Genomic DNA, 14,218 nt, shown 5'->3' with positions numbered 1-14,218 from the left:
TACTTGAATAAAAATAAATCTACAAATAAATGAGACCTCGTGGCTGCGAGCAGGGAAAGGAGAGGTTCTGAAACCAAACGTTGGGTGCCAAAATGAAGGCGTAACTCACAAACAATGCCACACCAATTCGGGGTTATGATTATTAGGGTGGTATTTATTTAAAGGGGAAAAAACTTACAGATCACTGTCCCAGGCAACAGCCCTCTACGCAACCAGGAAAGGAATCTAGTCGCCTGCGGAGCAGGAAGTGAAGAGAGAGAGAGGAGAGGGAAGTGGCCGCTTTTTTAAAGGGAGAGAAACCACGCCCCAATGGGCTGGTACCTCAGCGGTGATAGGCTGGAGGAGTGGGAGGACCTCCCGCAACACTGTCCTAGTTTGCTTTCTACTGCTTTCATAAACACCATGACCAAAAGCAGCTTGGGGAATAAAGGGTTCATTTCAGCTCACAGTCCACCATGAAAAGAAGTCAAAGCAAGAACTCAAGGCAGGAACCTGTAGGCAGGAGCCGAAGCAGAGACCATGTGCTTACTATGTGCTTACTGGTTTGCCTCCCATAGTTTTCTTGGATTGTTTTCTTATAGACCTCAGGACCATTGGCCCATGGGTGGCATAACCCAACATTAGGCTGGGCCCCTGACATCAGTCATAAATCAAGAAAATGTTCCACAGACTTGCCCACTGACCAATGTGATGGAGGCAATTCCTAACTGAGATTCCTTCCCCCCAGTTTGTGTCAAGTTGAGAATAATGAATGAACATACTCTCTTACAAGACAAAGATTATCCTGAAGAACCCAGACATGGTGGTGCACACCCGCAACCCCAGCTCTTACGATGCAGAGACACTGAGAACTGCTCAGGCCAACAGGGCTGCATAGTGAGACCTTGTATCAAAACAAAAGGGTCTGGGGCGGCTCAGTTCTGTGTAAAGTTCTCACTAAGCAAGCATGAGGACTGAGTGCAGATCCTCAGCACATACAGGAGCCAGACATGACAGCAAATGTCCATAGCTCCATCTCCAGGAGTGTTCAACACAGGAGGATGGATCCGTGGAGCTCACTAGCCAGTCAGTCTAGGTGAATTAATCAACTTCAGCTTCAGTGAGAGACCCTGCTACAAAACCAAAACCAAACAAAACCAAAGAGCAAACAAAGTGCAGAGAAATGGGAAAGACACAGATAATAGACAGTTTAGAATCTCTGAATGCATGGTGGAAAAAGTGAATACAAAGTCATTAGTGACTACAGACAATGCTTCCTAAGTGGGACCTGACATAAACACAACATCTACCCTCAAGGTTATATGAAATAACCACAGTTGCTTGTAAAATGTATACATTCCCATTAGAAAGCATACTGTAGGGAATGTTAGTGCCATAGTTGAAGAAAATAAAAATCAAGACACTTTCTAAAACTTCTTGGCCTTAAGTCACAATTCCTAAATTATTTAAATGTCAGTAGTTTAGTCTGAACTTGATTTCAATAGCTTATACCTTACCTTGACCTCTGTATAGCCAAGAAAATTTTCTGTACTTTGATGGTATCAGTGTGGGTGGTCTGAATGGGAAATATCCCTCACAGGAAGAACACATGGTCCCTGGTTAGTGGTGCTACAGGGGTGGGTTCCAGGAATATGGCCCTTGTGGAGGAAGTACGTCACTGGGGGTAGGCTTCCAGAGTTCACAGCCTCACTGCACTTGCAGTGGGTTCTCTACCCACCATGTTTGTGGTTGGATGTGGTTTCAGCCTGCTACAGCAACCTGCTGCCACGCCTCCCCAGACATTATGGACTCTCCCACTAGAACCATAAGCTCAAAGAACCGCTTTTGGTTAGGGTATTTATCACAGCAACAGACAAGGAACTAATGAGTCCATATTGTGTTTGTGTAATCATATAGGTGCTCTGTGTCCATGACAAACAAGAAAGCAGTTACACAAGTAGAGAATTTGCTAATTCACCAACACATTCCAGTTCTTTGAAAAAATGGAGGCTAGCACACATACACATGGGGTCATTGGGGGAGACAGAGACAAAGAGGTGGTATTAAGATTATATCTAGTTAAACATCATTGTTAATCCTGGCTTGAGAAAAGAACCATGTCCACATATATTTTTCAGCATTTATAATTTTACACACTGATCAGGAGTCACACAATTTGATACAATCCAGGATATTCAAGAACTACTTATGACCTATTTATTACTTCACTTCAGTTTCCTTCCTTCCCCCCCCCCCAGCCCCAAAACTAGGGACATCTAAAGTATACTGGATTCCCAACAGAATATGATAAAATCTGTATTATTCCTACTGCCAAGCTGAAGGGGCTTGACTGAGAACATACATGGCCTATTTGCTCAAGCCCTTTAAAAACATCATTCAAAAAAAAACCCAAACAAACAAACAAACAAAAAAAACCCCATCATTCAAAACACATGACAACAGAAAAGAATATGGAATCACAAATTTCCAGTTGTGAAGGACTCTTTTGCTGCTGCTTTGGTTTTTTGGGTTTTGTTTATTTGGTTAGTTTTTTGTTTATTTGTTTTCTTTTTTTTTCCAGACAGGACTCTCTGTGTAGCCTTGGCTGTCCTGGAACTCACTCTGCAGACCAGGCTGGCTTTGAACGCACAGAGATCTACTTGCCTTTGCTTCTCGAGTGCTGGGATTAAATTCATGTGCCACCACCACCTAGCTTTGGGAAGGACTCTTAACAGTCAGTTCTATGGATTCATCTAAGAGCTAACTCATTGAAAAGAAACAGGAGACCTCATTAAAAAGCTCTAAGAACAAAACTTCCCAACCCCAATAAACCAACTCTCCAGTGCAGAATATGTCCACCTCTGGAACTGTAGACATGCCACTCAGACTTCCTGTGGGATAGCCTTAGGACTTTCAGCATTTAAAGCTAAGCATAAACCCAATCAGTCATAATTATCTATTTCCTTAAGTAATCCAACCTTCAAATTCCTTGGGTCCTGCCCTTCACATTTATATATATATATATATATATATATATATATATATATATATATCCCTTTATATACAGATATATATATATCCCTATATATATATATAGATATATATATATTTTTTTTTAAAAAGGAAAAGTATGATAGCACACAATAAAGTAAAAGAAAGGACCCAAATAAAAACAGTTTACAGCCCCTTCCGAGAATAAACAGCATCAGGCAAAATAGGTGTTGTCACTGAAAGATCTTTCAGAACAACTTTCTAAGTAACTGCAAGTGTCTCTGCTTTTGTGTATTTTAAAGATCACTGGGAAACAAGCCATGGCAACATAAACATGTTCTTAATATCCACGTTTATTTTTTATCAGGTCATTTCTTGATCTAATCTAATTTCTTTCTTAAATGATCAAGTCACAACAAAAAAAAAATCAGAGATGTGATTATTCCAGAGGTTTCTTGTAACTAAAGTAAAAAAGTTTAGATGATGACCTAAAACAAGAAACCTGTTTAAACATCACAAACAGCCACTTTATTTATTATACTGAACATCTTCTGCCCAGCAATGGTTGTTCATATCACAGACTTCAGCATCCCAGCAGCCACATCTATTGACGCTGCCTCCGCAGAACAAGAAGACAGGAAAGAGCAGCTGCACAGCAGCCCGGGTGATGGAGGCTCTGGTCAGGAGTCTGCTGACTGGGCCCGCCCTAATGGAACTCCTGCAAGTAGCCTGTGAAAATGTCAGCTTGGAGTCTTTTCTGGAGGGCAGGGTCCCTAGAGAGCCTGAGGGTTGGCCTGTTTGTCTTTTCACATGCTTTACAATCTCAAAGTCCTTCCTTGCAGACACTGACTGATGCTCAGGGAATGCTAGGACTGTGGGAACTGGCAGGACCCACGAGAGACAACTTCATGGGAAACCTGTGCCCACTGCTTTTGCCTTCTCAAAGCTCAACAGTGTTGTAAAGGTGTATGCATAGAGGGATGAAGCTGTGTGCCATTATATTTTCTTTAAAAAGAAATAATTGTGGAAACAGGAAGCAAAAGTTACTGGAACTATTGAAAACAAAATAAAAAAACCCATCAAGTTATAAACTATCACTGGGGGAAATCTATATCTCATGAACAAAGAGAGCAGATTCTCTAAGCATCTACCCTAATTCAACACTGTTTTAAACCCTATAGAGAGTCACCTAGTTTCCTGTCAAAGCAATCCTACAGGGAGGTACAGGTGTGACCCCAATCCTACAGGGAGGTACAGGTGTGACCCCAATCTGTAGGTGGGAAGCAGGCAGAGGGAGGAAAGTGCATGGCTAGTAACTGTCCAGCTAGCAGCTAGCCCCTGTTGGCGTTTTTAACCACCCTGTGTGCTGTTCCTTGGAGGTTCCTGCTCATCAAGCATGTAATGCGAGCACGACTACTCACAATGTGCCGTGTGTTCTTCGAGAATCATCTCTACACGGCTTGTCTGTATGTCGTCAGGGGAATTGCTTTTAGAGGCCTACGTGTCCAACATTTTCTTTCACAGGACTACACTGCACTCTGAATTGCTGACCTTGTACTAGAAGCTGGAAATTTAAAAATTATTTTAGAGCAAGGCACACAATGGTCATCTCAATAAATGTTTGCTAATGATATTTTTAAAAATATTTTGGTAGCCAGCAAGATGGTTCAGTTGGTCAAGGCACTTACTGCCAAGCCTGATGACCTGAGTTCAATCCTCAGAATCCATATTACACACAAATAAATGAAAAAAATTAAAAGTATCTTTATTTCTATCATTGGAGTATCAATTTTCAACACCTTGGGAGAAACTGGCTAGCTGGCAGCCCAATCAGTATCTTAATTGCCCTGTCAAGATGACAGGGACTATTCCAATTGACAGCACGGCAACCATCCAAACACTGGCAGGCTCTAAAGGTAGTCTGTGAGACCCCCCCCCTTTCCTTATTAAACACAAGGTCACACACCAACATTCTAAGATGGTGAATAAAGAATATTATCACTCCCAATGAAAACAGTAACATACACGACAAGAAAGGAACATCGATCATTTGGGCATTAAAAACAGGTGAAATAGTGCCTTTTAAACTGACAGACTAGTGCCACCATTAACACATAACACATACTCGGCCAACCTCTGAAAGCCACTGCATGATCTATAGTAGACATGTTATTTTAAAAATAGCATCCATCAAGCCAATTTCTCTTTCCTTTTGGCAATGAGGAGCATCTGACTAACAGAGAGCTCATATACATGTTTCATAACGTGATACATGACTACTCTGGATCTATGGAAAATTCATCAACTGGCTGAGATGGAAGCACATTTATGGTTCTGCTACTTAATGAAGAACGCAAGACAAAAGTAAAATGACACAGAGGAGTGCATGATGTGATGAGAAAGGGCAGCAAGAGGGGAGCGTGTGGCTGAAGCTGCAGACAAACACTGCGATGGGGACACTGTGACACGCGTGCTTCTCGGACTTACCCGTGCTCACAGACTGAGCTGGCAGAGGAAGCTGGAGTCCTGACTCCCCAAAGACTATACTTCCTGTTAATAACAGTGAGGGCAGCAGTGAGGCAGGAGAGCCAAGAGCATGGTTAAAGGAGTTAGAAAACACTGGGTGTGACTGCTTGTTAGTTTAAATGATCATCAATTACCAACCTAAGAGAAAATTCTAATCCATTTGCTGTTCTCACTCATCACGTTGCTTTCTGTTACAATAGTGCCATGATACCGCTATCTTAAAGTATGAGCTAAATGATACGAATAAAAGTACTCATGGGCTATGTTTCTCACTATCCTCCCCTCCACTTAACAGTGTCTTCACATGTGTGCACGTGTCACATGAGTCCAGGTTTCTGATGTCTCTTTTCCCTTCCTTGAGGCTCTCTGAGGGACAGCAACTCCTCTTTCACAAATTGGTTCATTATTCATCCGTCCAATGTCTAATAAAACATATAGTAGATTCTAATTTTAAGAAAATCATCTCAATTTATGTAAAAAATATATTTATTGAATCTAGTACCTAGAAAAACCTTTAAAAGTGTTCAGGTTAGGCATTTCTACATGTTATAATGATATGATTTCCAATGACAGCTTAAACCAAACTGCTAATTACTATTATTTTCTAAATTACCTTGTTAATACTCATTTCTGTAAGAGACATCATTTAAAAGCCAAGATAAATGACTCTGAATGAGGTGTCAGGGTGCTATAAGTGGGGTCTGTGGTCCTGTGAAACTGTGGGCCCCATGAACCCTAAAACACATACGGATGAGCACTACGAGCATTCTGGCCTAGCTGCTGCAGCAGGTAAGATTCAAGCCGAGGTCAGAGGTGTGGGAAAAGTCCATCTCCTGCTCCCTCCCACAGGCATGTACTAGGTGTGTTCAGCAACACACTGAAGCAAACTAGATCCTGACCAACACTGTCTCAAGAAGAAACCAGAGGAGAAAAAAAGAGGGCAGACAGGTTATAGGTGTCTACCGACATTGTGAAACAAAACAATTATACAATAGCGACTGGAGGCCATTATGAAAGGGAGTGGAATCTCACCTTAAGAGCTTACAGGCTTTTTTTCTTCTGACGGAGTCAGGAAACACAATACACAAGCACCATCATCTGCCATAACCACTGCAGAATTTCATTTGCAGCTGTCACTCTAGAATCTGTTTCTGGATTTTATAATAGTGTCTAGTCTAAGTCCTACGGCTGACTGGAAAAAATTAAAAACTTGGCTAAGGAATATTAGAAATATACACTTATTTTCTTAGTCTGACTCCTGAAGAAAAATAAATAATCAAAATTCATCAGACTGTTTAGCGATGCCCAAAGAAACACAGTAAGCACTTTGAATTCTAAATGTCAACAGGGAAGCAACCGAGGAGGGTCTTACAGAAAATGATCCACTGCTGTCCTCTGCAGTCAGCTTTTCTGGCTAGCACCTGCTCATCTCCTCTGCTGTGCTCTAGAGACAGAGCCGCCTGTCTCCCCACGTCTCCATCCCACTGTGCCAGCTCACGTGCAGTCTGAGGAGCAGAGTTTACTCGTGAACAATGTTTATTACCTTCGCACCTTTCCAAACACCTGGACCAACAGCTAATGAGGGCGGGAAATGCTCTCAGGTAAAATGTAAACAACAGAGCAGCTGTGAACAGAAGCCACTATTCACTAAGGTGCAAGGCAAGTGGCTGCCCTTGGCTCAATGCCACAGTCTGGAAAGTTCCATCTGTGTGTGGCTAGATAAAGCCCCGTGCAGAGCCCAAAGCCAACAGCTCTGTGTTTCCTTGTGTGCCACCAACTTTTGAATATATCATTTTCTCTCTAGTAAGAGGTCATTAGTGAACAAGAAGGTCTAAGTTTTTCAATGTACAAATTTAATGGAAGGGAAAAAAAATCTAGAAAAAAAATTTCAGATGAAGCTGTAAGCTCAAGTTCCTAACTATGATTCTCAATGTCGGAAAATAGAATGTCACCTTACCAGGCTCCTACACATGCTATTTCACAGTAAATGCTTCAGATGAAGTCGGTTGGGTCAGAAGTGGTAGGCCACAGTCAAAAGCTTTTCAGGAAAAGCAGGCAGCAGGCACTGACCTCACTGCTACTGGGTAACTGAAGGTGAGCCTGACGCTGTGTGAAGGGCGAGTCTCACACCAACACATCCAAGATGCTCCGGACAGCGTGTAGCTCTTTATCACAGCGGCTACATGGGCTGCTCTGCAGAAATACTGGCAATGTCTGATACCTCTGCTCTCAAGACAGAGCATCCCCCAGATCAAAGCTCTCCTTGAGTGTGGACGCAAGAAAGGGCTGCAGCTCTTTTGGGGAATGTCAAATCCCCCAAAGAATGTCCACCTACACTGTCCTCCACCTGAGCTTTTCCTATTGAACACTAAAGGTCAACATAAATACAGAAATAACTGGTGTGTAGTATGACAGATGAAGCTTGGGGTTTCTGTGGATGGACTCTTTTCATAAAGAAACACAGCTTATGTGTGCCTAGGTATCTACTTTCCTTTAGAGTCCATCCGGAAAGATAACTACCTCAATGATTGCCATACTGAGATGTTCCTAGCTATAATTTTAGCAACATTCAAACATAAAGAAAAGAATATAGTGTATTTGTGTTGAATATCTTCCATATTTACTCCAGAGTGGAAACATTCTGCCACTCAACTAAGCGAATGACAAAAATATTTCTAAAAAAATATAGGAGGGAAGATACTGGAATTACTACCTAAATGTGAACCCATCTGCTCACAGAGCTGAATTATAGGCTATGATGACATAATCCTCCTAACCACAAATCAGACTTACTACCTATATAATTTTCCCAACAGAAATGAATGCAGCATCAGTGAGAAAAGTTAAAGACTTAGGAAAAACAACAAAACACACAAGCAGGGACATATGCATATGATATTTTTATAGTGGTCACAGAATATTCAGCAAGAGGCTTTGAGACCAGTACCTTCATTCTGACATGATTTAAACACAAGAGTACAAAAAGCTAAAAATATAAACAACATACATAAAAATATCAAAGAAAGCAAGTTAGGGTCTAGCATCTATCTTTATTGCATATATATATGTATATACATATACATATATACACACATACACGTGTGTTGCTCAAAACCAAGATTTCTTTTTATTTTTGTTTTAATTGGAGAAAATGTCACATATTTATAATATGCATGTGTAATGGTGCTTTGAAATATGCACACTCTATGGGATAGTTAAATAAAGCCTTATCCCATTGTCTTTGTAGTAAGGGTGCTTAGATTGTTCTCCTAGAACTGTTCAGGAAGAACATGCATCATTAAAATCACAGTCACCATACACCACTCCAACTTCCTCCTTCTGATTCAGGATTTTATCCCTTGAACCTTAACTCCCTAGAAACCTGCATTTCTATTGCATGTGCACAAAGAGCACTTTCACATCTGAAATGTGTGTGTAAAGCAGGCAGATGCTATGAGCCTGGAATATACGGCAACGTTTCAAACTTCCTGTAGTCATCCCTTAGAAAAGGAAGCTAGCTCTGTTTGAATCCTTAGATAGTACCTCACTGTGAGATGATGGTCTTCATGGCTTAACAGAAATTACTCTTGGGGAAAACACACTGGCTGAAAAACCTATGTCATTCAAAATTAATTTTAAGTTTATAGAAGCCCTATAGTGATAATCAAAAAAAATCAATACATTACTTATTCCCAAGCTATAACCTTAAAGTACTACACTGTTGTTACAAAAACGTGTTTTAGAACTACTTTTAAAAACAGTCAAATATTTCTGTCTCAGAAAGGACACTAGTAAAAATTGTTGATTCTGGGGCAACAACCAGGCAGGCAAAGGGCAGACTGGAACCAACATACTCTTCCTGTGTTCTCAGAACAGCTAAACAAGATGCATTTGGCTTGAAAATAGAACACAAAGTGGGTTTATTCTAAAACAGAAGTTCTGGTCTGCACAAGACTACATATGACGACAAATCAGACATAAATGATCATGTCACAAACACCACGGATATGAGACAACAGGAGAAAACCAGCCCTACTACTTCATGAGTAGTGTTTAAGATTCAGCACAGAATTCCAGTGTTGGATCACATGTGGATTTTAAAAGCTGCTGGAATTTAGAGTGACAGAAATGAAGCTGCAGCCTGGAAATGACAGCTCAGCAGACGAATGTGAGCTGACAACACCAATCACAGAGTCACAGAGTCTGGGCAGGATGGCTTCAGTAACCATGAAAGCAGAAAGAGCAAGACAAATGATTGCATTATTTCATAAAATAGAGCAGTCTTAGTAAATTAAACATTTTACCCTTTCATCTACCACCCTAATGTCATACACAGGAAGGGCGTGTACTTCAGTGGTAGAGTGCTTGCCCAGCCTGGATAAGGTACTGGGTTCCAAAATAAAAAACTCTTTGAGTGTCTAAGGGGAGCCTATTCTATATGTGTACCTTATACTCAGACATCTACATGAGCATCTGTGAGAGAATGAACTATATGACTGTGGTGCACCCGCTTTCTGTGCATTCCCTCCTCTGTTACACATGGCCAGCTTGTGATTTTACACCAAATACAACTCAAATCCCTGGGACATGAAACTGGCTAGGGTATCATGCAATCTCATTTATTTAGTCATTTCTGAGTAAATAGATTTGTCTCAGTGACTGTCCACAGTAAAGTCAGGCTCTTGGTGGTATAGAAGGTTCTTCTGTGTATGTGTTGCTTTCATTGGTTGAATAAAGAAACTGCCTTGGCCTTTTGATAGGGCAGCACTTAGATAGGCAGAATAGACAGAACTGAATGCTGGGAAGAAGGGCAGACAGAGAGCCACCATGGAGCTGCGAGGTCAGACATGCTGAATCTTTCCCGGTAAGCCACGACCTCATGGTGACATACAGTTTATTAGAAATGGGTTGAATCAAGATGTGAGAGTTAGCCAATAAGAGGCTAGAACTAATGGGCTAGACAGTGTTTAAATGAATATAGTTTCCGTGTGATTATTTCAGGTGTAAGCTAGCCAGGTGGCCAGGACCAAAAGCAGGCCCTCTCTCACCATATCTCGGTGACAGAATGTCTAAAAAGCATCACTCAGGGCTCTTTCTGAACCAAGTCTATGTGTTGCCTAAGTTAAGATGGCCAAGGGCAGAACCTAACAGTGAGAAGGCACAGCAAGCTCACCAAGCCTGTATTCAGGCCCTAGAAACCTACCGGTGATAGGAAGCATTCCACAGGAAAATCATTTTATTTCTTCTTACTTTTAAAACTGTAGTCTAAAAACATGTATTTGTAAAGGTGAACACATGAGAACTCTGACAGCAGGGTAAACTCACTTAGAGCTCTGGGTTCTGCCTTGGTATGATCAGCATGTTCTTCGAACATCAACTGTGTTTATATTTGAAGTGTATTACAGTATACTAGAACTAAGAGTATCTAGTCTATCTTTACTAATAACTATCATTTTCTGGAGACACCAGGCTGCCTCTGTCCTAAGAATTTGCCACATTGGTAAGAACTGGTTAGAAAATGTTCACTCTGTATACAAAATGAACGAGCTCCAAATAGAACCTAACTTGTCTTGTGCCCATTAGTATAAAACCACTCAAGAAGTCCTTGCTTTCACTGAGATGGCTAAATCTTACCACCTCTGAAATTAAGTTCTAATACACCGGGCATGGCAAAAGGGAGGAGGAGATCCTGGCCATTACCCACTTCTTTGGCATCAGCAAATGCACAATGCCTTTCCAGAAGTGGTCTTCCCCATCCAATGGGCTAATCTAAGGCTGACTTCTAAAGGCAGCACTGCTACCAACGGCAGTCACTAGTGACACAACAAAGAGGCAGATGGCAAGTGAAATGCTGAACCTCTGGGAAAGTGTCCCCTGTGGGGATTGCCAAATGCAAATGATAACACGTCACTCACAACTGGAATTAACTAGCCCCATAAAGAGGGCGACCTCTAGATCACAGTCCCGCCTGCAGCTGAAACACTCACCATTCTTCCGCTCATTCAGAGGGGGCAAATGCTGACTGGACTGTAGAGAGAGTTCCTGGAATTCGTGAGCCACAGCCTCACTTTGAGGACTTGGTGCAAGGTGGGCTAGAGGTCCCAGCTCTTCCTCTGTGTCTATGGCCCCTGTGTGATCCATTGTGCTCCAGCCACTGATGACAGGGAATATGAGACACCTCTTCTACGTGGCCTGTTGAAGAAACTGACATTTTTACAAAGTGTAAATTAAATGGCTTAAGTTTTCTTCAGCTTACACAAAAGACAGGCTCCTAGGTCCCACTAGTTCTACTGCTGTCTGTCTATTACCAAGTCACCCTCTTTGCATCTCAGGTTCCTTGTCCAACTCACAGGAGTAGGGTTCCTAGCTACAAAGCATTATACAGTAAATAAAAGCTAAAAGACATTTTACATACATTTTTGTATCAAGTATTAAAGAAAACTCTACCTACTAGTGTCATTTAAAGATCAACACGGCTGGGTGGTGGTGGTGCACGTTTTTTATCCCAGCACTCAGGCAAGCCTGGGCTATACAGCGAGTTCCAGGACAGCCACCAAAGCTACATGTAGAGAAACCCTGTCTCAAAAAACCAAAAAAAAAAAAGAAAAAAAAGAAAAAAAGAAAAGAAAAACAAATACTGATTAAAATAAAGAAGTAGGCTGGCTTGAAAGTCCATCTCGATGCCTTTATTCTGGGTGGCTCTGAATTAGTCAACAGTCACAAACTCCTCCATCAGCCTGGGTCTCAGAATGAACAAACACGGAACAAGGAAAACACAGTTCATAAGGGAAAGAAGTTTTACTTCAGGTCATGGAGACATGGTTCTGTTTGTTACCACAGCATAACTTGGACTGTGCAGACTACTGAGAAGCTGGTAGTGACATAATCAAAACACAATGAGAACCTCAAGCATGTGATACTAGTTAGGTGCTGAATCAGAAGTCAGGAGATGGCAGTCCATCCATGCTATGCAGTGGCAACCTACCTGCTGCAATTGTGGTCTGCTTAGACAGCAGCACTCTCTGCACAGCCTGTCAGCTCCCTGCAGCTGAGTGGGTTGCAGTCCTGACTACTACATCACAGAAATTCTCCTACACATGAACCTGGATACACGCTTCCACTTCTCTCCCACATACTAGTGGGGTGAGCAGACCATATGGCAGCAGAATATATAGATTTTTAAGAAACTGAAAAAGGGCCTTCCACCCCTAGTAGTAGGGTACCATATCCCAGTTGGTCCATTATTCTTGCCAATCATTTAGAAGATTCTTTTCATTTTCGACATTTTAGAGGGCATAAGGTTTTCATGGTACTTTCTTTTATTTTTAAAGATTTATTTATTTTTATTTTATGTGCAGTTGGTGTTTTGACTGCATATATGTCTGTGTAAGGGTGTCAGATCCTCTGGAAATGGAATTACAGACAGTTATGGGCTGCCATGTGGGTGCTGGAAAATGAACCTGGGTCCTCTGGAAGAGCATCCATTGTTCTTAACCCCTGAGCCATCTCTCCAGCTCTTTTAAAACTGTTTCCCTGGTGACTAATGATGTTGAACATCTTTTTTATGTACTTATTCCCCATTTCTTTATGTTTCTGGATTAAGTATCTGATGAAATCTGCTCAGTTTTAATGGTATGCAGTTGTTTTTTTTACAATTGAATCTTGGATCTTTGTGTACTCTGGACACAAGCACTTTGCAAATGTGCTTCTGGCACTGTTCTCTTCGAGTTAGTGTTCCACTTTTGTGGTCATCGGTGTTTTATAAAAATTATATACTTTTGATCTGGTAAGGTCCAATTTACATGTCCTTTCTCTTATGTGTCATACTTTTGTTGCTGTAGCTAATAAATCTTAGATCACAGAACTTAACTCCTGTGTTTCCTTCTAGACCTAGAAATGTTGGGGAATATTATCTTTAGGTGTGTTGTTTTTGTTTATGCTACATTTCTTTAACTCTGTGAAGCCGTGATTCTTTGCCTGTTTAAAACACCTGATGGTCTAAGAAAGAGCTGAATGGCCAATAGTGAGGCATGGGCAAGGATAGGCAGGACTGGCAGGCAGAGAGAATAAATGGAGTAATCTGGGAGAATGAGAGAAGGAGGACATCAGGGGCCAGCCACCCAGCTACACAGCAAGCCACGGAGGAAGAAGTAAAAGAAGGTATACAGAAATAGAGAAAGATAAAAACTCACAGGCAAAGGTAAATGGGATAACGTAAGAAGCTGACTAGAAACAAAGAAAGCTAAGGCCAGGCATTCATAAGAATAAGACTCTGTGTATGATTTATCTGGGAGCCAGGTGGTGGGACCCTCAAAATTCACACGACATAGAAAGACACCATATATCTAAATGTAAGATGCAAAGTTTTATATATGCACAAGACATAAATCACTATTGATGGCTTATGGACATCCGACTGCTACAGCATCATTTGTAGAAAAGATCACCTTCTCTACTAAGTTATCTTTACATCTTTGTCATTAAGCTTGTACAGTGCAGACATATCCCTTGACTTTCAATTCAGTTCCTCAAAAAGGGTAAACTGTACCCCAGATCTTTGGGAGACCCGTGCAGGTGAGACTCTAGAGAATATAGCGATGGCAATAACAACTAAGCTGAGATGTGCCAGGCCAGCCAGCATATGGAAGATGGAGCTTCACAAACAAGTGAGGCAAGGCTGTATTTCCCCTGAGAGTCTTAAGAAGAATCGACCAAAATCTAG

At 41.4% G+C, this 14,218-nt stretch overlaps 1 protein-coding gene across 5 annotated transcripts in view; it reads right to left on the bottom strand.

Moving 5' to 3' along the window:
- The window catches only part of Mrtfb (myocardin related transcription factor B), a 165,959-nt gene that overhangs the window by 99,865 nt on the left and 51,876 nt on the right, over nucleotides 1-14,218 (bottom strand). For 3 of the 5 annotated variants that reach the window (XM_041676522.1, XM_041676523.1, XM_041676525.1), the window contains 2 exons: nucleotides 11,484-11,700; nucleotides 5,458-5,520 (listed from right to left, as the gene is read on the bottom strand). In XM_041676522.1, coding sequence (XP_041532456.1) covers nucleotides 5,458-5,520; nucleotides 11,484-11,637 — 217 coding nt within the window. In that variant the 5' untranslated portion in view covers nucleotides 11,638-11,700. The remainder of the gene's footprint in view (nucleotides 1-5,457; nucleotides 5,521-11,483; nucleotides 11,701-14,218) is intronic. The other 2 variants (XM_041676524.1, XM_041676526.1) reach the window with 2 other exon arrangements.

Source organism: Microtus oregoni, unplaced genomic scaffold (assembly GCF_018167655.1).
Source record: "Microtus oregoni isolate MIOR12 unplaced genomic scaffold, Mior012 000027F_ref0000203, whole genome shotgun sequence".
In the NCBI taxonomy this organism is placed as follows: Eukaryota; Metazoa; Chordata; class Mammalia; order Rodentia; family Cricetidae; genus Microtus; species Microtus oregoni.
The sequence above is the reverse complement of the archived record's forward strand: the minus strand, read 5'-3'. Positions and strand labels throughout refer to the sequence as shown.